We start from the raw sequence: 26,749 nt of genomic DNA on the forward strand, positions 1-26,749 counted from the left end.
ACAGTGTTCCCAGCCCCGCCTGACTTGGGGGAACAAAGGCACGTGTGTGTGGCCAGGGAGGAGGGAGGGGAATGTTTCCCTTTCAAGAGCGGAACAAAGGATCTGAGGCATAGTTGAGTGCCTTCCAATTCCCTCCCAGGCTAGCTCCCATTCCTCAGATGATTGTCCAACAAGGTTTTCAATCTTTTAGCTTCCTCCTGAAAGGTGACCACAGGGAGGGGGTGGCAGGCTCCACTCGACCCTCTATCAATTGTCTCCAAGAGATAGGATTTCTACGTGCCAAACCTCCGAGGAGTCCCAGGCCTGTGCAGGGGGTAGGGTGGGGACCCCTGAGGGTTAATGGATGGGCACCGCAAGTGACAGGTTTCATGTCCCTCTAGGGGAAGTCCAAGACTAAAACTGCTACTTAGTGTGGAGCCAGAAGAGAATCCAGGAGTTTGGACAACCCCCCTCGAAGGGTGGGTGGAAAGGTGTGACAGAACTCAGTGGAAATGCATTTTCTAAATCCGAAAGGGATGATCATGAGCTGGAGAGAGAAGACAGGCGAAGGGTCAAGGGAGGGAACAAAGAAACTAACTGACAAGAGGAAAGGGAGAGACATGGGCAAAAAAGGAGTTTGTACGCGGGGAGAGCCTTTAGGGATATAACTTTCCAATTTCCACACTCTAGCCAGCAAGAATCCGGCTGCAGGGCTGGGACAGGAAGCAGTCCATGGAAGTCACTGCAATGGCATTTCCTGAAGAGGGAGAAAAAAACCTCTAGTTCCGAGGGGAGTTCTGGAGTCTGACCAAAAAGCCCTGTAGTGTGGAGCCAGTCTTAAAGCTCTGGCTTGTCCTGAGTCTCATCAGGGGTGAAACCATGGTAGCAGAAGGTCCCAAAGGCAGTTTCTTTCTGCAAAAATACTGTTTACAAAAATCAGTATGTAACAAATGGGAAGCCAGGTGATGTGACTGAAAGACCCTAGGATGTGACTGCTGGTTGCTGCTGCTACTAACTGTCACTATGCAGAGCCATACAACAGAAATTAACTCACTGAATCTTCAGAACAAGGCACATTACAGCCATTTACAAGGTAAAAGACTTGCCCCAGGTCATGCGGCACACAAGTGGTCAAATCTAGATCTGAAAGCCCAAACCCTGCATCTTCCTCCTGATGGGCAAGTCACTTCATCTTTCTCAGCCTGATTTCCCTCTGCTCACCTCCCCAGTTGTTGGTTATAAGCATCAAAAAGGCAAGGTGGGGGGAATTACTGGCGGTCCAGCGGTTAGGACCTGGAGCTTCCACTGCAGGGGCCATGGGTTCGATCCCTGGTAACAGCCATCCTATAGCATAACTATCATGAAATATGTCACAATGGTGGAACCCACCTCAAGGCCTAGGGCCACTGAGAAGTAAGATTCCTAGACTCTACTTCAAACCTCCATCTTATAGATGGGAAACTGGGGCCTAGAAGTGATGTGGCCAAGGTGAGACAGTGAGCTGAGGCAGATTTGAAACCAGAACTGGAATCCTAACAAAGACCAGTGTTTGACCAACATGGCAAAGGAGCGCCACAGAGCTCCTGGCAGGACAGGAACTGCCAGGGCCTGCCTGCCCTAAGGATGTGCCAGAAGGTCACTGTGGAGTCCAAACAAGGGAGAACAGACACTGTAGATTCTGTGAATAGGTCTCTGACACGAGCTCTGTGCAAAGATGGTCAGAATTCGATACCAACTACTGCCAGACTCTATGCATTTCAGGCAGATCTCTTGAGGTCTTTGTGAAGCAGGTAATACCTGTCCTAAGGTTCAGAGAGTTCAAGAAGCTTGCCCAAGGTCACAGAGCAGGACACAGGTGATCTGGGACCTCGATCCAGACATGGTGCAATCATTCAGAAGCAAGAGTGCTAGAGGGAAGGAGCATTCAGGATACCACATTTGAAGAGACTATCTCCAAAGAACATCTAGCATACTTAGCCCTGATTCTATGATTGCTAAGTGGTTAGAAAATGTGGCTTTCAAGGTGGTCGGACCCATCAATACACCATGTGAGTCTGGTCTTGTTCTTTAGTCCCTTTTCACCATTTCCACCTCTATCTCCTGATGCAAGCCACTCTTCTTTCTCGCTTGACTGCTGCGCCAGCCTCTTCGCTGGGCTCCCCGGTGTAATTCAGAACTTGTGGAACTCACCCCTTCTCCTGATCTTTTCCTGGCCTCTCATTCAACCAAAGTCAAGTCCTCATCATGGCCTGTAACAGGCTATGAGATTAGGCCCCTGGCTACTCTGCCCCCTCAAGCCCACCCACTCTCCCCTCTCACCTCTGACCACTCTCCCTCTTGCTGTATCTTCTCCAGCTGCACTGGCCTTCTCTTTCATCCAAGCCTGGCCAGCACACTCCCTTCTGAGTCCATCCCTCTGCTTATAACACACTCTCTAAAGGTACCCACATCAACCACCAACTTACCTTCTTCAAGTCTTGGCTCAAATATTCCCTTTCAGTGATGCCTTCCCTAGGCACTCTTTTAAAACTGCAGCCTTATCTCCTTTGCTAGGCATGCCTTGTACTTCAATGTACTTTATTTTCTTTACAGCACTTAGTATCAACTGATATATGTTATGTATGTGTATAATTGGGGCTTCCCAGGTGGCTGAGAAGTAAAGATTCTGCCTGCCAATGCAGGGGATCTGGGTTGGATCCCTGGGTTGGGAAGACACCCTGGAGAAGGAAATGGCAACCCACTCCAGTATTCTTGCCTGGGAAATCCCACTGACAGAGGAGCCTGGCAGGTTACAGTCCATGGAGTCGCAAAAAGTTGGACACAGCTTAGAGACTAAACAACAACAATGTGTGTAATTACATGTTATCTATTTCTCCCCATTAGAATATGAGCTCCTGACACAGAAACTTAATTTTATTTAATGCTGTACCACTAGTGCCTAGGACAGCCTGACACAACAGGAGCTCAATTAACACTATCTGAATCAATGCATGAATAATTAGATAAAGGGCAATTCCCATTACTATTATTCTGGTTTGATAAGTGTCTGTTTCTTCAGAAATTTAGTGGGCTTCTCTTTCATTACATACCTGCTATGCCTAAGGCCTCTGCTCAACGCCAATTAAACAAGTATTGACAAGATGTGGACTCTATTCTCAGGAAACTCCTAAACCTGATAGAGGTACGGTAGTGTTAGAAATGTCTTTATACTAATTTAAACTCTATCAATGTGATTTACCTATCCAAGTTCTCCTGTACTATACCAATAAAAAAGGCTTAGCCCCTCTTCCTGCAGACATTTGAAACCAGTGATCATGGTCTCCTGGATCTTCTTGTCCCCAGGCTAAACAAAAAAACCCACTGGGACTGTCTGACTCAGATCTGCCAACTGGGAACAGGAAAGACAGACTGTCAGTCATGGAGACAGAAAAGAAGCAGATCCAGGAGCAGACTGACTCCTTCAAAGAAAAGAGAGGGAGTCCTTGGGGAGGACTCCACGGAATTAGGTTGGAGGTTGGGGGTGGGGACAGAGCCCTGCTAATTAAGGCAGTAGGAGATTATGTTTCCTACGAAGAGCAGCTCACTGGGAATTACCCCTAAATCTATCCATGGTAAACCCAGACAAAATCATGGCTGCTGAAAGAAAGCCCTGTGGTGGAAGGCTGAGGGCACCGGAAAAAACCAGGAAGGATGCTCAAGCCTCTGGCCTCAGGACAGATAGCTGCTGGGGAAGGGACAACTAACAACTGCACCTTCCGGTAGCCCACACAAAAACCAAGAAAACCCTGCAGGTTCCATTGAAGGCCCCTGAAAAAAACCTGGGGTAATTTTCTACCAGAAGCCGAAGGGCTCTGTGGGGCTATTGTGGAAATCAATCCTAGGAAGCCTGGAAAACCCTGTGATGGTGATGGAGTTTTAAGGGCAACTTCAAATGTAACTCCAGAAGAACCGGGTGTTTTGAGGGGGAGCCCCTGAGACACTTCTACCTCACTTTGGGACCTGAATGAGATTACTAAAAATTTCCACGTTTGGGGTTTCTAATGGGGTTTCCCCAAGAAAACCGCAGAATTGCCAACAGCTGCTGAGATCTGCAAAGGTCGCTGAGGTGCTTCAGCAGAGCATACATCAGTGCCAATGAAGCCAGAACAGTCAAGAAGAAACCTACAGAAACTAGAAGACCACAGAGCCATGCATCCTGGGGAAAGGCCAAATGATGTTTTCTTCCCCCACCCCTCAAAAACTGTTCAACAATGGTGTTTCCATCAAGCTAAGGGGTTTCCCAGGGTCAGTGATCCCAAAATGGCCTGGCCCACCTGGGTCCTACCACCTAACTGTCTATATTCCCATTGGAAAGCCCCAGAAACATTCAGTCTCGACTATTCTGGTTGAGTATCTCAAGGGCTGGCTTTGTGTCTTGAGAAACTCTGGGGGCAAAGTTCAGTTTTTGGAGGCAGGTAGCCCACTCATTAAAAGAAGTGCCTCCACCATACAATTAAGGCCCAGGAGAGCCTTTGTTCTACATCATTTACTAGAGTCAAGCTATGGCAGGTGGCTATCATTAGTCCATTTTACAGGTGGGAGAGATGAATGGACAAGAGAGACAAACAGGTTCAGCATCTTGCCAGGGGACTCTAGGTAGGCAGTGGTGTGGCTATACAGATGAGGAATTCCAATCCTTGGGGCATCACCCACAATTAAGTAGACATACCTGAAGCAGACCATCTTCTCTCTTTATGCACACAATTCTTACCTACCGGGAGGGCCAGAGAAGGTTTTAACAAAAAATTAACAAGAAGCCCACTCTCACTGGGCAAAATCCTGATACTGACTTGAGTTTTACCAGTGACAGAATCTAGAAGCTACATACATGCCTCTGGCAGCCTGCTATTGCCAACACAGGTGCTGTTCTTCCTGCAGTTCCTGAACAAGGCCAGCATCAGACTCAAGTGAACACCTCCACAGGCATGTTTTGCTTGGCCCAACAACGTCTCTGGCTCACATTATTACTCCTAAAACAATGTGATATGGAGAGAAAGAGATTATAGGCTTTGGAGTCAGGCCCACCTGGGGTAACCTCTCATTCAGTCACTTAACTGGCTGAAGAATACTTGGGGCCAGTCATTTAAGCTACCAGGAACTTCACATATAAACTGAGCATAAACCTACCTAACTTAGAAAGTTATTGTGTGGAGTATATGAAATAGCATGTCATTTCCATGAGAGAAAGTACCATGTCTGGCTTACAGCCAATACCTAGCACATGCCTGCCTCATAGAAAATGCTCAGCGAATTTTGGCTGCATAAGTAAAAGACCTAATACAATGCCTCATGCATAAGATATACTCCGTAAAAGCACATTTCCTTTTCCTTTCCTGCAAGGATGCTAAATTTAGAGCATATCCCAGAGTGGAAGGGTCTATAATTCTTACATTCATGGATCCCCCAGGCACAGCCTCCAGGAAGGCTATGAGATGCCACTGCAGCAGCCAGTGTGCAGCTCAAATAGAATGGTCCCTGAGAGGAAGTGGGTGGGTACCTTCTACCCAAAGGATCCCAATGTCACATGTTCTCTACCTCCTGGCCTTGTGAAGAACATGTGCCCAGAAATGGTTCTGACATAACTGGCTCTTCTGCACACATCCCCTCTGTCCACCAAGAGGAAGTAACATATGGTATGCTGTCCAATGGGCTCTGATAACTCTTGGGCAAAGAGACAGCAGAAGATGGAATGTCAATCCAGTGGTGATCTAATGATCTTGCCCAGTTTTGCTGTGTTGAAGAACTCTTTCCACACGCGACACTGGGTGACTAACAACTCTCTGGTCCAGGTGGCCCTCTTAGACACTGGCTGGCAGGCCAGGAATCTCTCCCACGCTGCCTTTTGTTAACAGTTGGCCACAACCCACATGGTATTAGGACCACCAGCCAGAGATAACAGTGAGGGGTAAATGGCCCAAGTCTCTACTTAGGCCTCAGAGGGTGTGTCAGAAATGTTGGAATCCTGTCCCTCCAGTAGTAAGTTAAATAAATATTTGCCCCTAAAGAGAATCAAAGCAGGAGGGAATAAGAGAGGTCATCACACAAACCAACAGGAACTATTTAATCATTTATTCCCCCAGGGAGTTCATTTACTGAAAGGCTTTCAAGTCGGGTCAATCTTAGCCAAAGAAAGCCCTCCACCTTTACCTTCCCAGCCCCACCCTGGTCATCTGACCTCTACTCTGCTTTTTACAAGAACTGGCAGTGGGAAGAGTTAATGAAGTTGCAAAGAAATGGGAAATAAGACAGGGGGTGGTGTACCTGGAGGTCCCCGGCTCAGTGGTAAACTGAAGTGGCTGCCACACCCTAGGCCCAGCCTCTGGATAATTGCATTCTTAACATTCCTGAGTCCATGGTGCGTGGGCCTTTCCACCTCAGCTCCTTCAATAGATGACTTATTTTCCACAGCCTGCTCAATTTTCTGACAGAATGAATACCTCTCATAAGCCCTACACCTCCCTGAGGCAGGGAGATAAACGAGAAGATATGACTGAGTTCACTGCAGAAAAGCAAAAGCTGCTGACAGTGACCACAGGTAAAGAATCCCTCCACAACAGCTCATTCTGACTTGGTGATATCAGGGCAAGGGAATTCTCTTCCCTGGCAAAGGAATGAGGCACGACTCGGGTTCAGAAAGTGTACCTGGATCTGACAAAAACTACTAGAGCAAACTTCCTGTCACTGTGCTCACATCAGCTCCAAGATTTATAAGGACTGCAAGGCAAGGAGGGTTGGCCACATTTTTTTAGTGGAAGAACCCGAGGCTCAAGGTAAACTGGCCTGTCCAAGGTCACACACCTAGTTAAGTGACAAGGCTGGGACTCACACCTGTGTCAGTTTGTTTCTGAAGTCTGTCACTGAATCTCAATGTCCCAAGGAGCCCCAAAGACCCGGTTCTTGCACTGCCAGCAAACAGTGCTCAGTGAAGAGGCCCCAGGGCCCTGGCAGAAAAGTGACAAGCATAACAGCTGGAGCTCCCCAACCAATCCCAGGCAGTGAGGTGCAAAGTCCCTGGGCTTATGTGTGACACAGCAAGCGCTCCGCAAACTGGCCAACCACACAGAAAAGTTGTATGCTTTAGAGCCAATAAACATGGGCACAGCACAAACATAACTGGCCCACTGGCACAGCTTACAACCTAAAATCAGACAACCCTCAGCCATCCAAGCCAGAGGGATGCAAAGCCTGGCCATGCAAACTCTGAAATAAAGGGAACTTGATTTGGAGGAGGGAAGCCCAGGACAGGATTGACATCTCAAGGGAGTAAGACTGAAGGGGCTGGTGGGTCACTGATATTCACTATCTTCTCCAGGAATTCCACTCACCACCCCTTAACGTTGTGAGCCATTATGTCAGGGTGAGGGGTAACCTGTTACCTTTGCATTCTCAAAGGTTTGGGGCCAAATGAACACACAGTCTATGTTATCTTCTGCAGAGAAACTGGAACACAAGTATGACAGAGTAGGGTCACGAGGAAGACCAGAATGAAGATGTCTGGTCCTCACAGGACTAGGTCATCTGTATTTCAGAACAGTTAACTTCTGTGTTACAATGAGGGCAGTTATGTCTCCTTAACAAACAATAATAATCACCCAGCACAACAGAGACACAGGGGAAAGGTTGTTGGGGATTTGACCAAAAGCCAAGGAAAAGGAATACACAAGGGGCATGGTTCTTACCCAGCCGCCGTTCTCCTGGATCCAAGGCTCTAGGTGGTCATTCAGGTAAGTGGCCATCCAAGTTGCGATCCGACTCACCAATACCTGCATCTCCTTGTCTACGCTTTCCACGCACAGTGCCCCACCGAAGGAGAAAAAGGCCACAATGCGACCCCAGTTCACCCCGTCCCGGAAGAGTTCATTCACTACCTGTTCAAAGCTCTGATATGCTGTCCCGGGGGTGATGTGGAGCTGAGACGTCAGGTCGCTGAATGCCCGTCGGTACCTCAGTTCAAACTCATCGCCGGCCTCCCTCAGGGCTTGCTTCACCGCTGCCATGGGGATCACTTCCCGGGCATCCAAGCTTCTGCTGTGGCCAGTGGCTCCATTCACCGCAGGGCTATCTGCCAGGTGCCAGGATGGGTTGCCATTGACGGCACTGGGGGTTTCCATATCTGATTCTGTTCCTTCTGGGGCCTCAGTTCTGTTCTCTTCCACATCACTAAACTGACTCCAGCTGTATCCTTTCTGGGAAAGCTTGTAAGAGAGAAAGTCAACCACCAGCTCCCGGTTGCTCTGAGACATTTTTATAATAAGGATGGGCTCCACCAGTCCATTGTCCAAAACACCTGCTCACTCACTGGGTCTGGTCTCTGCTTAGTGGTTCTCTTCGAAGATCCAAAGCCAAGATAAGGTTCTGGAGAAAGAGAAAGAGCTTCAGGGGAAAAAAAAATTAATATGCAAGCCATTTACCTACAACATCCCATTCCCCACTCCAGGTACTCGAACTGGGTTCTTTGACGCTGTTATGAAGATCTGGGTCTAGCTTCCCAGGTACTTCAGTGAAGTCAATTTTGAAAGCACCAGTGGGCTCTGAATCATCACACTGGCCTTTTTTTCCTCCCCTTTTATACCAGCCACCCCCTTTTCCATGAAATGTCTTCCTCGAAAAGTCACCCCCATGGGCAGTCTGCCCCCCACCCCCATACCTCCTCACCACCTACATTCAAATCCGTCTCAGGCGAAGGCAGGCAGGTGCAGCCCCCGGATGATCTTTTGTATCATAGGTGGGAGAGGAGGTGGCAGCGGGGATGCCGGTAAGTCAACCGGCCTCGCGGCGGCGGCTGGCAAAAAAAAGCAGCTCCGGCTGGAGAGATCATACGACCAGGCGTACTGAGAGCTCAGGAGGCGACACAGGAATTACGAAGCTCAAGAACCGGCCCCCTCGCTTGCTTCCTCCTCCATCGCCCCGATCGAGGGCGGCCGCTCAGCAGCCGCGGCCTCCTGCCACCCGGGAGCCCAGCCCCCTCGCTCTTGCACGCCCCTTGGCTCTCCGCCTCCTACTGGGAGCTAGGAGAACTCTCTCGGAGGTGGCTGGTGTGAGGCTTAGTTTTTGTTTTTTTCTATTTCAGTATCAGCCCTGGGTGAGGCTTCCGAAGAAATCCTGAAGGGACTTCTCGACGGGGCTCAAGGTTTCGATGAGAAACAGAGGGAGAGGAACACTGCCTTGGATCTGCGGTCTGACTTTGGAAAGGCCATCCCCGGGCCTTTCTGGGAGGCTGAAAGCCGGAGACCCCCCAGAAACGCCGCTGGCTTTCTTTGAATTCCCCAAAGGCCCTGGTCGTGGCGGTGGCGGATTGCCGGGTCCTCCATTCCCCGCACGGACACAATGGCCGCCGGCGCCCTGCACAAAGACCCGGCGAGGGTGAGGCGCCGAGCCTCCCCACGGGTCAGAGACAAGGGTCGAGGCCTGCTCGAGACCCCCCACAGCTGAGACTACGTTTTCCTGGGGACAGGCCGAGTCCGGCTTCTTGGCACCCCGGGAGGGCTTAAGGGCCCGGGGTTGCACCTCTCCAGAGCCCGGGGTGGGTGGGCTGCGGCCTCGCGGCTTCCTCCGCGCGCTAGGCCGGGTACCCGCCTGGCCACCGCCCCGTTGCTAGGCAACCTCTCTCCCTCAGGGGCGCCCCCTAGACCTTTCTGGGAGGTGGGGTCTCGCCCTCGGCGGCCCGCCCCGGCGTAGCCAATCAATGAGCCCAGGTAGCACGGAAGCAGAACGGCGAGGGCTCCTATTGGGCGCAGCGCCTGCCACGCACGGGGGAGGCGGTGCTCTCACCTGCGAGCCCCGCGAGCCGTGGGGGGCCACATACCTCCTTCATCGGCCAGGTCGTTTCCGGACGCGAGCGCTCTTCGCGGCCAAGTTCCGCGCCGCGGACCGGGGCCGGCCTACCTGGCTGACGGCTCGCGCTCTCTCTTCCGAACGAGCCGGCCTCAGTTTCCCTGAAGAGACCGGGGCAACTTGCAAGCTCAGTCACTTCCGGTGCCGCGGCAGCGCGCGCGAGCCCGAGACGCAGAGGGAGTGCGCGCCTGGAGAACTGGCGTCAAGAACTGGGCGAAAGCGCCCCCTGGCGGTAGATCTGAGGATTCCGAACACACAAGGGAAAAAACGTTTACATTCACATTTCCATTCACTCATTTTGGTCGGTTTAATCCACCGATCAGTTTGTATACCGAAAAAGCGTTGCCTTGTGGCTAAGAACCTTGTGTTTGGGATTCTACTCTTGCCGATTTGGCAAGTTACTCAACTGCTGCACGCCTCAATTATCCTTAACTCTAAAAAGAGTGAAAAACAGCCTCCCTCCTTGAGTTATTGTGGTGATTTTAGAGTTGTTATTTTTGAAGTCCATAGTCTGTGCTGCATAAATACATTCAGTAAATATTTATTGTTTGGGTTGCTGAAAATAGAGTTAGGAACAAGACAAGACATGACCCATGCTTTCATAGAGACTTAAACCCTTGAGATGGAGAGAGACAGTAAACAACTGAGAAAACAAACAAAGTAATTTAAAATAGTGACTAGGGCTCTGAAGAAAACAAATCAGGGTATTGTCATAAAGAAGGTGAAGGAAGAGGTGCTCCATTAAAATGGGTGCCCTCTCTGCCCAGTGAGGGAAACAGACTTTTTTTTTCAACTATTTTTTAAAATTATTTGTGTAGGGTGCCAGAGATGGCCTCTTTGAAGAAATGACGTAAAACCCAAGACCAGAAGTGTAAGAATATGCCAACCGGTTGAAAGAGTGTAGAGAACATCAACCTTAGCAGAGGAAATGGCTTGTACAACGTGTCCTGAGGCAGGAAGCTTCTGGCATGTCCCAGAAACAAGGAGAAGCACTGTGACTGAGGGAGGGCAAATGCGGTGTGAGAGGAGGTTGAGAAGCTGACCGTGGGAATGAGTTGGAATTGATTCTAAACATTGAAAAGTTTTATTTTGTGGTAATTTAGTTGATTAAAAATAGGATATTAAAAATATACCAAAGAGCATAGAAAGTCCTCTTCCCACTCCTGCTTTCTAATCCCTGGTTCACCTCACAGAGATCATCACAATTAATTAATTTTTCTGCTGACTGTGTGACGTGTGGGATTTTACTTCCCCAACCAGGGATTGAACCCATGCTCCGTGCAATGGGAGCACAGAGTCTTAACCACTGGACCATCAGGCAAGTCTCAGAGATCATCACTCTTAAACCTTTCTTCTGTAGTCTTTCAGAGATGGTCACTGTATTCACAAGCAAATGTATATGTAAAAATGTTTTACACAACTGATAACTTGCTATAAACACTTCTACATCTTGCTTTTTTTCACTGAGCTCTATGTTTTCAGTCTACCCTGATTTTTTGTTTTATTTTTAAAATATTTAAGTATAATTGATTTACTATGTTGTGTTAATTTCAGATGTACAGCAAAAAAAAGTCAGTTATACATATATCCATTCTTTGTTGGATTCTTTTCCCATATAACTCTCCCTTAATTTTTAAATTAACACACAACTTCATAAAAATATGGGCTTCCCTGGTGACTCAGACGGTAAAGAATCCACCTGCAATGAAGGAGATCCAGGTTCGATCGCTGGGTAGGGAAGATTCCCTGGGGAAGGGAATGGCTACAGACTTCAATATTCTTGCCTGGAGAAGTCCATGGACAGTGGGCTACAGTCCATGGGGTTGTGAAGAGTCGGACACGACCGAGTGACTAACACTTTATAAAGATATGCCATAATTTACTTGCCCAATCCCCTATTTAGGGATAGTTAGGTAGTTTCCAGTCTTATCTTATTATAAATAAAGCTATAACTTGTTCATTGGTTATTTTGCATATGTGGGAGTTTATCTGTTAAGTAAATTCCTGGAAGTGGAATTGCTGGTAACTGAGTATATGAATTTGTTTTTGTTTGTTTTAATGGATATTGGCAACATGCATAGTTTGTCCTCCTACCGTTAAAGTATGAGACTGATTATTGCCTCACATCCTGAGCTACACAGTGTGTTATCAGACTTTTTTATCTTCGCCAATCTGATAGGTAAAAACTGAGAGGCACTTTTATTTTTCATTTCTTTTTATTAAGAGTTAAGTTGAGCAATTTTTCATATTTATATGAGTGTTTTTTTGGGGGGAGGTTTTGTTCTGATGAATTCTCTGTTCATTTTGTTTGCCCTTTTTTTCAGTTGGTCTTTCTGTTGAACTTTTTTCTCATTGATGTGTAGAATGTTTATCCTTTTTTTCGTCCCCTACAGATAAGTTATCGATAGTTTCCCAGCGTTTTATTTATTACCATGGGAAAACTTTTACTTTCTATATAATTAAATGTATGAGTCTTTTCCTTTGTGGTTTCCAGTTTCTATGTCATTCTTAGGAAGACTTTTTCCAGTTTAATACCGTAAAAAGAATTATCTATTTTCTTCTACTTGGTTGCATATTTTACATTTCAATCTTTGTTCCATCATAAATTTCCTTCAGTGTAAGATGTGAGGCAGGAATCCATAATTTTTTTTCCAAATAACTACCCAGTTACCCCAGTATCATTATCTTTTCCCAACTCACCTGAAATATCTCATTACCATTGTCTATATTCCTAAGTGTATTTGTGTCAATTTCTGAACTTTTTATTATGTTCCATGGAAAGGTTTTAAACTGGCACAGGATATGATCTGATTTCCTTTATTAAAACCTGTGGTGTCACAATCATTTCAACGTGGAAACTTTTATTCTGAAGGTCTACGATGGGTTTGGGAGCCAAGCAGAGGGCAGAGTAGCTGAGGGGCATTTTAGGTGGAAGGTACTGCCTGAGCAGAGGTGTGGAGTGTTAACAAGAGGGTCCAGATGTGTCTTAGAAATAAACTGAGATGGCTGAGAGGAAGTGGTGGCAAAGGAAACAATGCAAATGTGTTTCCGAGGGTGCTGGACACTGAACAGGCACTGGAGGAGCCAGCCATCCTTTCTGAACAAAAAGGACATGAAGAGATTTATATTTGGGGGAGGGAACTTTGCAAGATTTATTAAGATCCTTAAAAATGGTTCTGGAGGGACTTCGCTGGTGGTCCAGTAGTTAAGACTCCACACTTCCAATGTAGGGGGCAAGGGTTCAATACCTGGTCAGGGAACAAGGAACTAAGATCCCACATGCTGCATGACATGATCAAAAAAAAAAAAGAAAGACTCTGGAAAGATCATTGAAAAATAATCTTTGATTGGAATTGAATTTAAGAAAAAACATGAAGTGCAACCAAAGTTTATCCACGGAAATGTTTATACAAGGTTATTTATAACACAGGATAGAAAAAACTGAGAAGTTCAGTAAAAAGAGTGATGCTTTAAATAGATTAAGTTCACACCATACTTCATGATGTGGAAAAATACTCAAACCATAGAAGTTTGAAAAAAGAAGGTTACAAAGCTATTCTGAGAATTATTCTAATTTATTTAAAAATGTACATTATATGCAATATATAGTAGAAAAGATTATACCGGATGCAAAAAGGTGGTTATTGCTACATCGTCAAATTATGGATGATTTTTATTTTCTTTTTTATACTTTTTGTATTATCTAAACATGACTATATTTTGTAAAATTGGGAAATACTGTTTATAAAAACATGTTTGCTGAGATTTAGATGATGAGATGCTTATGGTATGATGTTAAATGAAGATAAAGATACACAAAATTAGATTTGTAACATCTCAACTCTAAATACCATGCATAAGAAAAAAGGCTGGGAAGTCAATATGATAAAGACAAAAGAAAAATGGAGAAAGCCCTTGTGCAAACACTAAAGAGGAACAGAAATGAGTGGCCAATAAACCACAGAGATTGCGGTAGATGCTCAACCCCACTAGTTTTCAGGGAAAATGCAGATGAAAACCTCAGTGAGATACCATTTGACATTCATCAGATTGGCAAATGAGAAAATCTGTCTTTTTTTTGGTTGATGATTGTCCAACAGTTAGTTCTTATTTTTGGTGTTTTCACGAGAGTCGGTGAGCTCAAGTCCTTCTACTCTGCCATCTTGTCTCCTCCCTCCAGATTATTTTAATGATGTCCTAAACTTTGGTAAATATCTTGCCTTTGACTGACTTCTAGAGCTCCTTTGAATCGACTCTCAGAAAGCAAACCATCAATTCATTGCAGGAACTGGAGGGAATGGTGCTGCCTGCTTGCCAGCATCTCCCTCACCTTGGCAGAGGAAAGTTGGATAAAATCAAGTATGTTTCAAGAATATGGAATAGGGACTTCCCTGGTGGTCCAGTGGTAAAGAATCCTCCTGCCAATGCAAGGGACATCGGTTCGATCCCTGGTCTGGGAAGATTCTACATGCCATGGGGCAGCTATGCCCGTATGCCACAACTAATGAAGCCAGTGCACCTAGAACCTGTATTCTGCAACATGAGAAGCCACCACAATGAGAAGCCCACGCACCTCTACTAGAGAGTAGCCCCTGCTCACTGCAACTAGAGAAAGGCTGCACAGCAACAAAGACCCAGCACAGTCAAAAATAAATACATAAGTAATCTAAAAAAAAAAGAATACAGAATAACTTTGGAAAAAAAAATTATTGTTACAGAGTAGAATTGAAGATGCCCACAACCTATGACCCAGCAATTCTATTTTTTTATATATGTTCTAAAATAACTCTTAACACATGTGTGACATGAAGGTATAAGGATATTTCTAGCAGTACGACTTGTTATAGCAAAAATATGGAAACTATCCAGTTGTTCATTATAGCAGACAATTAACCAAACAGAACCTCACTTTCACTTTTCCCTTTCATGCGCTGGAGAAGGAAATGGCAACCCACTCCAGTATTCTTGCTTGGAGAATCCCGGGGATGGCGGAGCCTGGTGGACTGCCGTCTATGTGGTCGCACAGAGTCGGACACGACTGAAGCGACTTAGCAGCAGCAGCAGCAGTATGTTTATGGGCTTCCCAGGTGGCGCTAGTGGTAAAGAACCTGCTTGCCAGTGCAGGAGACATAAGAGATGCATAAGCATATATAATTTTTGTAATTTAGAAAGTTTTTTTAAAATAGACAAAGTCTCCAATATTAAAGTACCTCGACCTAGGCCAGGGTCCACTACAAATGCACAGGATGGAGTTTCAAGTGATTTCCCTTTTCCAACTTCGAGAATACAAAAGTGAAAGTGAAGTGAAAGTCGCTCAGTTGTGTCCAACTCTTTGCGACCCCATGGACTTTCCAGGCCAGAATACTGGAGTGAGCAGCCTTTCCCTTCTTCAGAGGATCTTCTCAACCCAGGTCTCCCACATCGCAGGCAGATTCTTTACCAGCTGAGCCACAGGGGAAGCGAAGAATGCAAAGGCACCACCATCGCTCATTTTCCTCTGTCTCTATGAATTTGCCTATTCTGGAAATTTCATATGGATGGAATCATACAGTATTTGTCCTTTTGAGTCTGGCTTCTTTTATTTAGTATAATGTTTCTGGCTCATCTATTTTGTTGTATATATCAGCATTTTATTCCTTTTATTAAAGAATACTATTCCACTGTATGGATTTACCACATTTTATTTATCCATTCATCAGTTGATGGATGCTTGGTTGTTTCCTATAGTTCATTGCTTTTAATTACTGTGTGCTAATTTAATTGCTGTGTGCCAAGGTGTCATCCTTTGTGGCTCAGACGGTAAATCCGCCTCCAATGCGGGAGATCCAGGTTTGATCCCTGAGTAGGGAAGATCCCCTGGAGAAGGGAATGGCTACCCACTCCAGTATTCTTGACTGGAAAATGCCATGGACAGAGGAGCCTGGTAGGCTACAGTCCATGGGATCGCAGAGAGTCAGACACGATTGAGTGACTAACACACAGTGTCTTCATGGATCACAGCCTTGTCATGGTGAAGGGGCTTCTGTAACTTGAAGTTATAATCCATGGGCCACCCAAGCAGGGCCACCCAAGATGGGCTGACTCAATAGAGATGAATTTGAGCAAACTCCGGGAGATAGTGGAGGATAGAGGAGCCTGGTGAACCACAGTCCATGGGGTTGAAAAGAGTCAGGCACAACTTAGCCATTGAACAATAACAACGAGATGTCTGTAATTCTTCCTCCAGAATGGATTCCACATCAGCCAGGAAGAGACCAGGACACCCACAGAGCTCCCTGTGTTTGGTTGGCTGGGATCTGTAGAAGACAGATCCTTTTGATGACTGTCACCAATGGCTCACACTTGCAAACTTCTCCAGGGGGTGTCACTGGGTGATCACAACCACCTCTTCTGGAGCTGTCCAAGGGTTATGCCGCCACCTAGAGCCAATGACCAGCTGTTGTCTATTCTCCATGAAGTAGGCGGTCTCCGCTGAGCTAAAAGGCAGGTCCAGATTTCTGGCCTGGTGATCACCGGTTGGATGGTGGAAGAAGTGACAGACATGGAATGAAGATTTGGAAGGGGCAGGAGTAAAAAGTTGGGTCTTTCCTTCTCACTTTTTAAATACAGAGCTTGGCTTCCTCCACTTCTCCTCTGCAGACATCTTTCCTCTTCCATTATAAGAAAGAATAAACTCAAAGCACACAAATATTAACAATACATGAATATATTCTCTTTTAAAAATTAAAGATAAATCTCCAATTATTGTTTCTATCCATGTGTCCTGTTTAGCTCCTTCCCTCTGAAGTTCCCACTCTCTGAGTCTCAATTTCCTCAATCTATAAAGTGGAAATACAACATTTCTTACATCACAGGGTTATTGTTAGGATGAAACGAGTTATGCGCAAAGTACTTCAAACAGCGCCTGGTATGCGGTAAGTGCCAGGTAAGTGCTAGCTGTTATTACTTCTTCACACCTGTGGGAAAAGTGTTGCCCTGTTTTGCATATTAAAAAAAAAACATAATTATCAATTATACTTCAATAAAAATACTTAAGGTCCAGAAAAAAAAAAACCCGTAATGGTTTCATAATGAAAAAACAAACAAACCCACAATCAGCACTTTGTGTTCTAACTCAATAATGTGCTTCAAAGATACCTCCCTATCAGTCCCGAGCTATCGAACTCTTTTTGAACTGATGCTTAGTGTTCCACCCTATAGACAGTTTACTGAAATAGCCCGCCTACTAATGGACAGTTAGGAGGTTTCCAATTTCTCACAACTACAATGCAACAGCCTACTAATTGATATCCCTATTTCCACTCTTGTTCCCCATCCCCCTGTTTTCAGCACAGCAGCCAGAGTTACCCATTAGAAGTAGAGAGTAAGTTCAGTTCAGTTCAGTTCAGTCGCTCAGTCGTGTCCGACTCTCTGCGACCCCATGAATTGCAGCACGCCAGGCCTCTCTGTCCATCACCAACTCCCGGAGTCTACCCAAACCCATGTTCATCGAGTCGGTGATGCCATCCAACCATCTCATCCTCTGTCGTCCCCTTCTCCTCCCACCCCCAATCCTACCCAGCATTAGGGTCTTTTCCAATGAGTCAACCCTTCGCATGAGGTGGCCAAAGTATTGGAGCTTCAGCTTCAACATCAGACCTTCCAATGAACACCCAGGATTGATCTCTTTTAGGATGGATTGATTGGATCTCCTAGCAGTCCAAGGGACTCTCAAGAGTCTTCTCCAACACCACAGTTCAAAAGCATCAATTCTGCGGCACTCAGCTTTCTTCACCGTCCAACTCTCACATCCATACATGACCACTGGAAAAACCATAGCCTTGACTAGACGGACTTTTGTTGGCAAAGTAATGTCTCTCCTTTTAAACATGCTATCTAGGTTGGCCATAACCTTCCTTCCAAGGAGTAAGCGTCTTTTAATTTCATGGCTGCAGTCACCATCAGCATTGATTCTGGAGCCCAAAAAAGTAAAGTCTGACACTGTTTCCACTGTTTCCCCATCTATTTCCCATGGAGTGATGGGACCAGATGCCATGATCTTAGTTTTCTGAACGTTGAGCTTTAAGCCAACTTTTTCACTCTCTTCCTTCACCTTCATCAAGAGGCTCTTTAGTTCTTCTTCACTTTCTGCCATAAGGGTGGTGTCATCCGCATATCTGAGGTTATTGATATTTCTCCCGGCAATCTTGATTCCAGCTTGTGTTTCTTCCAGCCCAGCATTTCTCATGATGTACTCTGCATATAAGTTAAATAAGCAGGGTGACAATATACAGCCTTGACGTACTCCTTTTCCTATTTGGAACCAGTCTGTTGTTCCATGTCCAGTTCTAACTGTTGCTTCCTGACCTGCATACAGGTTTCTCAAGAGACAGGTCAGATGGTCTGGTATTCCCATCTCTTTCAGAATTTTCCACAGTTTATTGTGATCCACACAGTCAAAGGCTTTGGCATAGTCAATAAAGCAGAAATAGATGTTTTTCTGGAACTCTCTTGCTTTTTCGATGATCCAGTGGATATTGGCAATTTGATCTCTGGTTCCTCTGCCTTTTCTAAAACCAGCTTGAACATCTGGGAGTTCACGGTTCACGTATTGCTGAAGCCTGGCTTGGAGAATTTTGAGCATTACTTTACTAGCATGTGAGATGAGTGCAATTGTGTGGTAGTTTGAGCATTCTTTGTCATTGCCTTTCTTTGGGATTGGAACAAAAACTGACCTTTTCTAGTCCTGTGGCCACTGCTGAGTTTTCCAAATTTGCTGGCATATCGAGTGCAGCACTTTCACAGCATCACCTTTGAGGATTTGAAATAGCTCAACTGGAATTCCATCACCTCCACTAGCTTTGTTCGTAGTGATGCTTTCTAAGGCCCACCTGACTTCACATTCCAGGATGTCTGGCTCTAGGTGAATGATCACACCATCGTGATTATCTGGGTCGTGAAGATCTTTTTTGTACAGTTCTTCTGTGTATTCTTGCCACCTCTTCTTAATATCTTCTGCTTCTGTTAGGTCCATACCATTTCTGTCCTTTATCAAGCCTATCTTTGCATGAAATGTTCCTTTGGTATCTCTAATTTTCTTGAAGAGGTCTCTAGTCTTTCCCAATCTGTTGTTTTCCTCTATTTGTTTGCACTGATCGCTGAGGAAGGCTTTCTTATCTCTCCTTGCTATTCTTTGGAACTCTGCATTCAGATGAGAATATCTTTCCTTTTCTCCTTTGCTTTTCGCTTCTCTTCTCTTCCCAGCTATCTGTAAGGCCTCCTCAGACAGCCATTTGGCTTTTTTGCATTTCTTTTCCATGGGGATTTTCTTGATCCCTGTCTCCTGTACAATGTCACGAACCTCTGTCCATAGTTCATCAGGCACTCTGTCTATCAGATCTAGTCCCTTAAATCTATTTGTCACTTCCACTGTATACTCATAAGGGATTTGATCTAGGTCATACCTGAATGGTCTAGTGGTTTTCCCTACTTTCTTCAATTTAAGTCTGAATTTGGCAATAAGCAGTTCATGATCCGAGCCACAGTCTGCTCCTGGTCTTGTTTTTGCTGACTGTATAGAGCTTCTCCATCTTTGGCTGCAAAGAATATAATCAATCTGATTTCGGTGTTGACCATCTGGTGATGTCCACGTGTAGAGTCTTCTCTTGTGTTGTTGGAATAGGGTGTTTGCTATTACCAGTGCATTCTCGTGGCAAAACTCTATTAGCCTTTGCCCTGCTTCATTCTGTACTCCAAGGCCAAACTTGCCTGTTACGCCAGGTGTTTCTTGACTTCCTACTTTTGCATTCCAGTCCCCTATAATGAAAAGGACATCTTTTTTGGGTGTTAGTTCTAGAAGGTCTTGTAGGTCTTCATAGAACCGTTCAACTTCAGCTTCTTCGGCGTTACTGGTCGGGGCATAGACTTGGATTACCGTGATATTGAATGGTTTGCCTTGGAAATGAGCAGAGATCATTCTGTCGTTTTTGAGATTGCATCCAAGTACTGCATTTCGGACTCTTTTGTTGACCATGATGGCTACTCCATTTCTTCTAAGGGATTCTTGCCCACAGTAGTAGATATAATGGTCATCTGAGTTAAATTCACCCATTCCAGTCCATCTTAGTTCGCTGATTCCTAGAATGTCAACGTTCACTCTTGACATCTCCTGTTTGACCACTTCCAGTTTGCCTTGATTCATGGACCTAACATTCCAGGTTCCTATGCAATATTGCTCTTTACAGCATCGGACTTTGCGTCTATCACCAGTCACATCCACAGTTGGGTATCTTTTTTGCTTTGGCTCCATCCCATCATTCTTTCTGGAGTTATTTCTCCACTGATCTCCATTAGCATATTGGGCACCTACTGACCTGGGGAGTTCATCTTTCAGTGTCCTATCCTTTTGCCTTTTCATACTGTTCATGGGGTTCTCAAGGCAAGAATACTGAAGTGGTTTGCCATGCCCTTCTCCAGTGGACCACAATCTGTCAGACCTCTCCACCATGACCCATCCGTCTTGGGTGGCCCCACACGGCATGGCTTAGTTTCATTGAGATAGACCAGGCTGTGGTCCGTGTGATCAGATTAGCTAGTTTTCTGTAGTTTTAGTTTTAGTGTGTCTGCCCTCTGATGCCCTCTCGCAATTCTTACCGTCTTACTTGGGTAGAGTAAATCAATGCTCAAAACCCTCCCAGGTCTCCCACCTTATTCAGAGTAAAAATGAATTTCCTTACTAAGGCCCACTTGATCTGCATCCTTCCCGGGAGAATCTCTGGCCTCATCTCCTGAAACTCTCCTTTCTGTTTGATCCAGCCACCCTGTGTGTGTGTTAGGTGCTTAATCGTGTCCGACTCTTTGTGACCCATGGACTGTAGCCTGCCAGGCTCCTCTGCCCATGGAATTCTCCAGGAAAGAATGCTGGAGTGGATTGCCATTTCCTTCACCACCAGCCAGCCTGACTGGTTTAGCTATTTCTAAAACATGCCTCTCTGCTCCTGCCTTTGCACTGGCTGTTCCTTCTGCCTAGAACACTCTTCCTTAAGATATCTGCATAACTTACTCCTCCTTCTTCAGGTCTTCATCCAAATGCCCCTGAACTACCCTATTTATATTTACCCTTTTACATGGGTAAGGCCAAAGAGTCATGAGTGAAATTGTGGATAGAGCCAACCAGATGTATCTGTGTTTCTTTCAGGTCTAAAATTCTACTTTGGTGATTTCAGATCTTGATGTCTCCTATTCATAAATAATGGGAACTTGAGACCCATCATACCATATTAATGGATGCAGAAGGACTCTCTGGGGCCAGGTTTACCTCTTGTTAATTTGGGAGGACTTGGGAAGTTCTTGCACACAGCCTCCTGGCATTGGTTCATTCATTCATTCACTGAGCACTTTTTTCCCAGTAGGCCCTGACCACAGCACAGCTTTGATACCCCTTCTCTTCTAATATAAAGCAAGCACATTTACCTTCCCTGCCCATGGCCCTGCATGTACCTAGAGGTCAGTGAACAGCCAAAGCCTAGGCAGGCCCTGTCCTCCCTTTGTCTCTGTCCAGCCCTCTGTTTCTCCTCTTCTTTTCATCCACCCTTAGGGGCCTGGTGAGCAGACAGCTTTGCATTTATCACCTATTAGAGTTGACTCATTGGAAAAGACCCTGATGCTGGGAAGGATTGGGGGCAGGGGGAGAAGGGGACAACAGAGGTTGAGATGGCTGGATGGCATAACCGACTCAATGGACATGAGTTTGGGTAAACTCCGGGAGTTGGTGATGGACAGGGAGGCCTAGAGTGCTGCAGTCCATGGGGTCGCAAAGAGTCGGACACGGCTGAGCAACTGAACTGAACTGAACTGATGAGATATCATTTACTTTATTTACCTTGTTTAGTGTCTTTTCCACTAGTATGTCAGCTCCCTGAAGACAGAGATTTTTGTCTGTCTTTTCACTACTGCATCCCCTCATTTAGCACAGCGACTGACATATAGTAGGCGCTCAGTAAATGTTGCAGTGACTGTGTCTCCATGTGAAAGTTGATAAGTGTGTCTCTTGGAACTAAATCTAGAAATAGAAGTCCTAGGTTGCAAGGCACACATGTTTGACATTTTAAATAGATGTTGCCAAGTTGCCTTTTAAAACAGCTGAACCCATCCATTCTCCCATCTTCTGAGTTACCTTTTAAATTATTGATACCATCACACTTTTAATTTTGGTCAGTCTGATGGGTGAAAGACAATACTTCTTTGTTTAATTAAACTTAAAATTAAATTTCAGCATTACTGCTGAGACCAAGCATCTTTTCATGTCTTTAATGGCCAGTTTTGTTTCTTCTTCTACCAATTGCCTTCCCTCCCACTCCCACCCCCACTGAGCTTTTGTCCTCTTATCACTGATTCTTAGGAGGGTTTTTTTTGTTGTTTGCATTTTGTTAGATGTGTTGGAAATATTTGATTTTGTTGTTTTTCTTTTAAAAAATAATTTTATTATTTATTTATTTATGGCTGTGTTTGGTCTTCATTGCTACTCTCTAGTTGTGGTGCAAGGGCTTCTCGCTGAGGTGGCTTCTCGTTGCAGAGCAGGGGCTTTAGAGCTCGTGAGCTCAGTGGTGTTTAGTTGCCTTGAGGCATGTGGGATCTTAGTTCCTGGACCAGGGATTGAACCGGTGTCCTGTACACTTGCAGGTGGATTCTTAACCACTGGACCAGGAGGGAAGTCCCTGTTTGTTTTACTTTTGTCAAACAGAATTTTAAAGTTTTGATTTGGTCAGCCTTTTCCTTTACATCTTAGTTTTTTTCTTTTATGTCTTAACTTTAAAATTTCCTATATGATGTCATTTTTTTTAGCTTTAAAAATTTAATTATTTTATATCTTTAGGGTTTTAATTCATCTGAAATTTGTTTTTGTAAATAGTATTGGATAAAAATCTAACATAATATATTCCCCAAATGAAAAGCAAATGTCCTAAATCCATTATTTGTTCCGATTTGAAATTCTACTCAGCATTTACTAAATTCTGATATCCATGGGTCTGTGTCTGCACTCTTAAATTCTTCTACTGATCTTTTGTTGTTGTTAAAAAAAACTTCTATGCCAGTATCCTGCTTTAAAAAATTGTGGAAAATTTCAAATGCATATATGTTTGAATATGTATATACGTGGGCTTCCCAGGTGGTGCTAGTGGTAAAGAACTCTCCCACCAATGCAGGAGACATAAGAGATGCAACTTTGACCCCTAGGTCAGGAAGATCCCTTGGAGGAGGACACGGCAACCCACTCCAGTGTTCTTAACTTGGAAATTCCCAAGGACAGAGTGGCCTGGTGAGCTATATAGTTCATTGGGTCGCAAAGAATCAGGCACAAAGTGACTTAGCATGCACACACGCATGTATATATGTATCATGAACCTGTCAGTCAGGTTTTTAAAAAATGTTTTATTTATTTATTTGGCTGCACTAGGTCTTAGTTGGAGCAAATAGGATCTTTGATCTTCACTGCAGCATGCAGCATCTTTAGTTGTGGCATGTGGGATCTGGTTCCCTTACCTGGGATTGAACTGGAGTCCCGGGATTGAACTGGGGTCCCTGCATTGGGAGCATGAGTCTTCAGCCACTGGACCACTAGGGAAAACCTCCTGTTACTCAGTTTTAACAATTATCAATTTGTGGCTAACCGTGTTTCAGCTATACTCCCATCTTCTCTTCTTGGTATACTCCAGATTATTTTGAAGCAAATTCTAGACTTATTTCATTCTCACCATTTCTATATGTATCTCTAGAAATAAGGAGTATTGAAAAACAAAAACAAACCGAAAAACTCTACTCTTGCTGTATTTTTGCTTGTTTTTTTTCCTGTTTATTTTTTGAAAAAACTAGATCTTTTGTCTTTTTGTTGTCCAGTTGTCCCAACTGGATTTTGCTGATTGTATTCCCATGGAATCAATTAATGATACTTTAAAATTTACAATTTTGTAACATGTTAATATTTATGAGATCTGGTATGGCAATTCTTCCTATTATTTTTCAAAATTCAGATGCCAATTCTTCTATTTTTTTCTTCCATGTGAATTTTAGAGTCAATTTGGCAAATTCCATGACAAACATGTATTGGATTTTCATTAGAATTGCATTTAACTTTTAATATGGAGAATTTACAGTATTAGATCTCACCATTCATTAATAAGGTATATGAAAGCGTGAGTTACCCAGTCGTATCTGACTCTTTGTGACCCCATGGACTGTAGCCCACCAGGCTCCTCTGTCCATGGAATTCTCCAGGCAAGAATACTGGAATAGGCAGACATTCCCTTTTCCAGGGGATCTTTCCAACTCAGGGATCGAACCCAGGTCTCCTGTATTGCAGGCAGATTCTTTACAGTCTGAGTTACCAGGAACACCAAGCCTTATTTATTTTTAAAGTTATTCAACAAAGTTTCAGTTTTAAAATTTCCTGTAAAAGTTTTAGGCTTATTTGTTAAAACTTTTGTAGCTTTTTTTATTATGAACACTGATCTTTTTAAAAAATTTTATGTATTTTTACTAAGCATAATTTACATATAGTAAAATACACAAATCTTAAAGGTACAACTTACCAAATTTTACCTATTATACATCAGTGTAATCATCAGATCCAGATATGGAACATCTGTATCACTCCAGAAAGTTCCTCAGATTTGTGTCCTTTTAAAGAAAAAGTTAATTTATCCCCATTCCAAACTGAAGATTATACAAAAGCCAATACATTAAAAAAATATATTTTTAAAAAAGAAATCTCAGGTTGAGAAGAGGACCCCCCCCACACACCCACCCCCTTCCCTACTTGTGCGGAACCCTGAGGGGTGTTGGAGGCCAAGTTTGACAACCCATTCTTCTCCACAGCACCCCTCCACACACCCCCGCAAACTGTGTGTACAGTGTTTATATTCACATGCATATTTTGAGGGTGCTTGGAATTCTAGACCCAAGCTGTCCAATACTATATTTAAATGCAAATTATTTAAGTTTAAATAAAATTAAATGTTCCCTTCTTCAGTTGCCTTTTCCACATTTTGAATGTTCAGTAGCCACCTGGTGTCACTGTGTTGGACCACAAAGGGGAGAAGAGTTCTATTATCACAGAAAGTTCTATGGAGCAGCACTGATCCAGAGAGGTCATTAGCTTCTCAAAAGCATCCATGACCAGAAAATGTTGAGACACTAGGTCAAGCCAGTGAAACTTTCCTTTAAGGAGCCAGAAATTTCTCTAAAGAGCCCAAAGCTCATCGTTGTGACAGATGCTATGGTCTGCCATGAGTAATTTTTTTGCTCCAAAAATCCAACCCTAAAAGCCGTTAAAATATATCCAGATTTTATGCTTTAGTGATCATCTCCTCCCTTTTTTCTTAGAGAGGGACATCTGAATTCTAATAATATTTGCCATGAGAAAGGTGCTCTCTGCGCCCCAGAGCCTCTGTGCTCAGTGTGAGGCACGGTGTGAAGTGGCAAGGCGTTGCAGTGACATTCCTTTGGTGTGTGGTCATTCTAGGTGGGCAAGGGGCTCCTGGAAAACGCACTGGGCTCTTGCTGCAGACGGGGAATATCCAAGTGGGTGCAGACGACTTTAAGGAGAAGTAACACGCTGCAAGAGTGGACCATCCCTCCTCACCTAGGTTTCTTGGGCCACTCGGGTGCCCAGAATTGGCGCCAGAATCTGTAGCAGGCATCTCAGCTTCACAGAATGCTGGGTGAAATAACAGGGGTCCTGGGAGAATCCAGAGCCAAGACCATCCAGCTCAAACCCTTCTTGTCAACACAAATAGGTCCTGAGGCCTGAGATTTTGCCAGTGTCACTTGGTTTAGAGCAGGGGCCTCAAAACTCAGTGGGCATCAGTATCAGCTGAGGGGCCGATAGAAAACACGGATTGCTGCGCCCACTCTCAGAGTTTCTGATTCAATAGGTCCCACGTGGGACCTAAAATTTACATTTCTAACAAGTTTCCAATTATACTGATCATCTGGTCCTTTGAGAACTACTGGTTTGGAGTAATGCTTCTCAATCTCGGCTGCATGTGAGAATTGACTGGGCACTTGAAAATGCCAATGCACAAGCCCCACAGACTAATTAAAACAAAATCCTGAAGGGTGTGTGTGTGGGGTGAACGTTGATCTTTTTATTCTTGTTGCTGCTATTACCTCCTAAGTGATTATTGATGATAAATAGGACTAGATGTTCTTAATGCAAATCCCATCTCTCCACTCAAAAAAATGTGACTTTAAACAAGTTTACTAAACTTCTCTAAGCCTTTGTTTTCTCTTCTACAATACGAGGGTAATAAAACCAAGGATGTTGGTGGAATTCAAGGAAAAAAGAACAATCCTCTAAAAACCGTGGCTTCAGGCACTAACATCAGGGCGTGGACTTGGTTGAAGAGTCTGAGAGACTCCACAGTTGGCAAAGAATCTAAGGGCCAGTCTATGTTGCATTGCAAGGTGCGTGCTAAGTCGCTTCAGTCGTGTCCTACTCTTTAGGACCTATGGACGTTGGCCCGCCAGGCTCCTCTGTCCATGGGATTCTCCAGCAAGAATACTGGAGTGGGTTGTCAAGCCCTCCTCCAGAGGATCTTCCCAACCCAGAGATCGAACCCGTGTCTCCTAGGTCTCCCGCATCGGCAGGCGGCTTTTTAACCACCTATCCCAAATAGTTTGTAGCGGAGCATTCTGGGCTTGTAGTAACTTCCTTCGTCGAGTTGTTGCAACCGGCTCTCGCAGTTACACTACATTTCCCAGAAACCTTCGGGGCCGGTTGTTTGCTTGTCCCTCACCCTGACTTCCGGCGTCGCCAGGATCTCAGGGGCCAATCGGAAGGCTGGGATTGCCGGTTCCCGGCACGCTGATTGGTGTGTTTGTGCAGAGTCTGCGTTCAAATTTTCCAACGGTACTGAAT

The 26,749-nt window shown here is 44.8% G+C and overlaps 1 protein-coding gene across 17 annotated transcripts in view; it reads right to left on the reverse strand.

The window, feature by feature from the left end:
- Positions 1-10,018, reverse strand: part of BCL2L1 (BCL2 like 1) — a 50,465-nt gene extending 40,447 nt beyond the window's left edge. The window contains exons 1-3 of one of the 17 annotated variants that reach the window (XM_081559535.1): positions 9,824-10,018; positions 8,681-8,800; positions 7,887-8,373 (exon numbers count right to left, since the gene is read on the reverse strand). In XM_081559535.1, coding sequence (XP_081415661.1) covers positions 7,887-8,261 — 375 coding nt within the window. In that variant the 5' untranslated portion in view covers positions 8,262-8,373; positions 8,681-8,800; positions 9,824-10,018. Of the gene's footprint in view, positions 1-7,697; positions 8,392-8,680; positions 8,938-9,789 lie in introns of those variants that run through there. The other 16 variants (XM_081559527.1, XM_081559520.1, XM_081559525.1 and 13 more) reach the window with 16 other exon arrangements.
- Positions 10,019-26,749: the final 16,731 nt, after the last annotated feature.

This window comes from Giraffa tippelskirchi, chromosome 13 (genome assembly GCF_054371585.1).
Source record: "Giraffa tippelskirchi isolate mGirTip1 chromosome 13, T2T-mGirTip1v1.2.pri, whole genome shotgun sequence".
Lineage (NCBI taxonomy): Eukaryota > Metazoa > Chordata > Mammalia > Artiodactyla > Giraffidae > Giraffa > Giraffa tippelskirchi.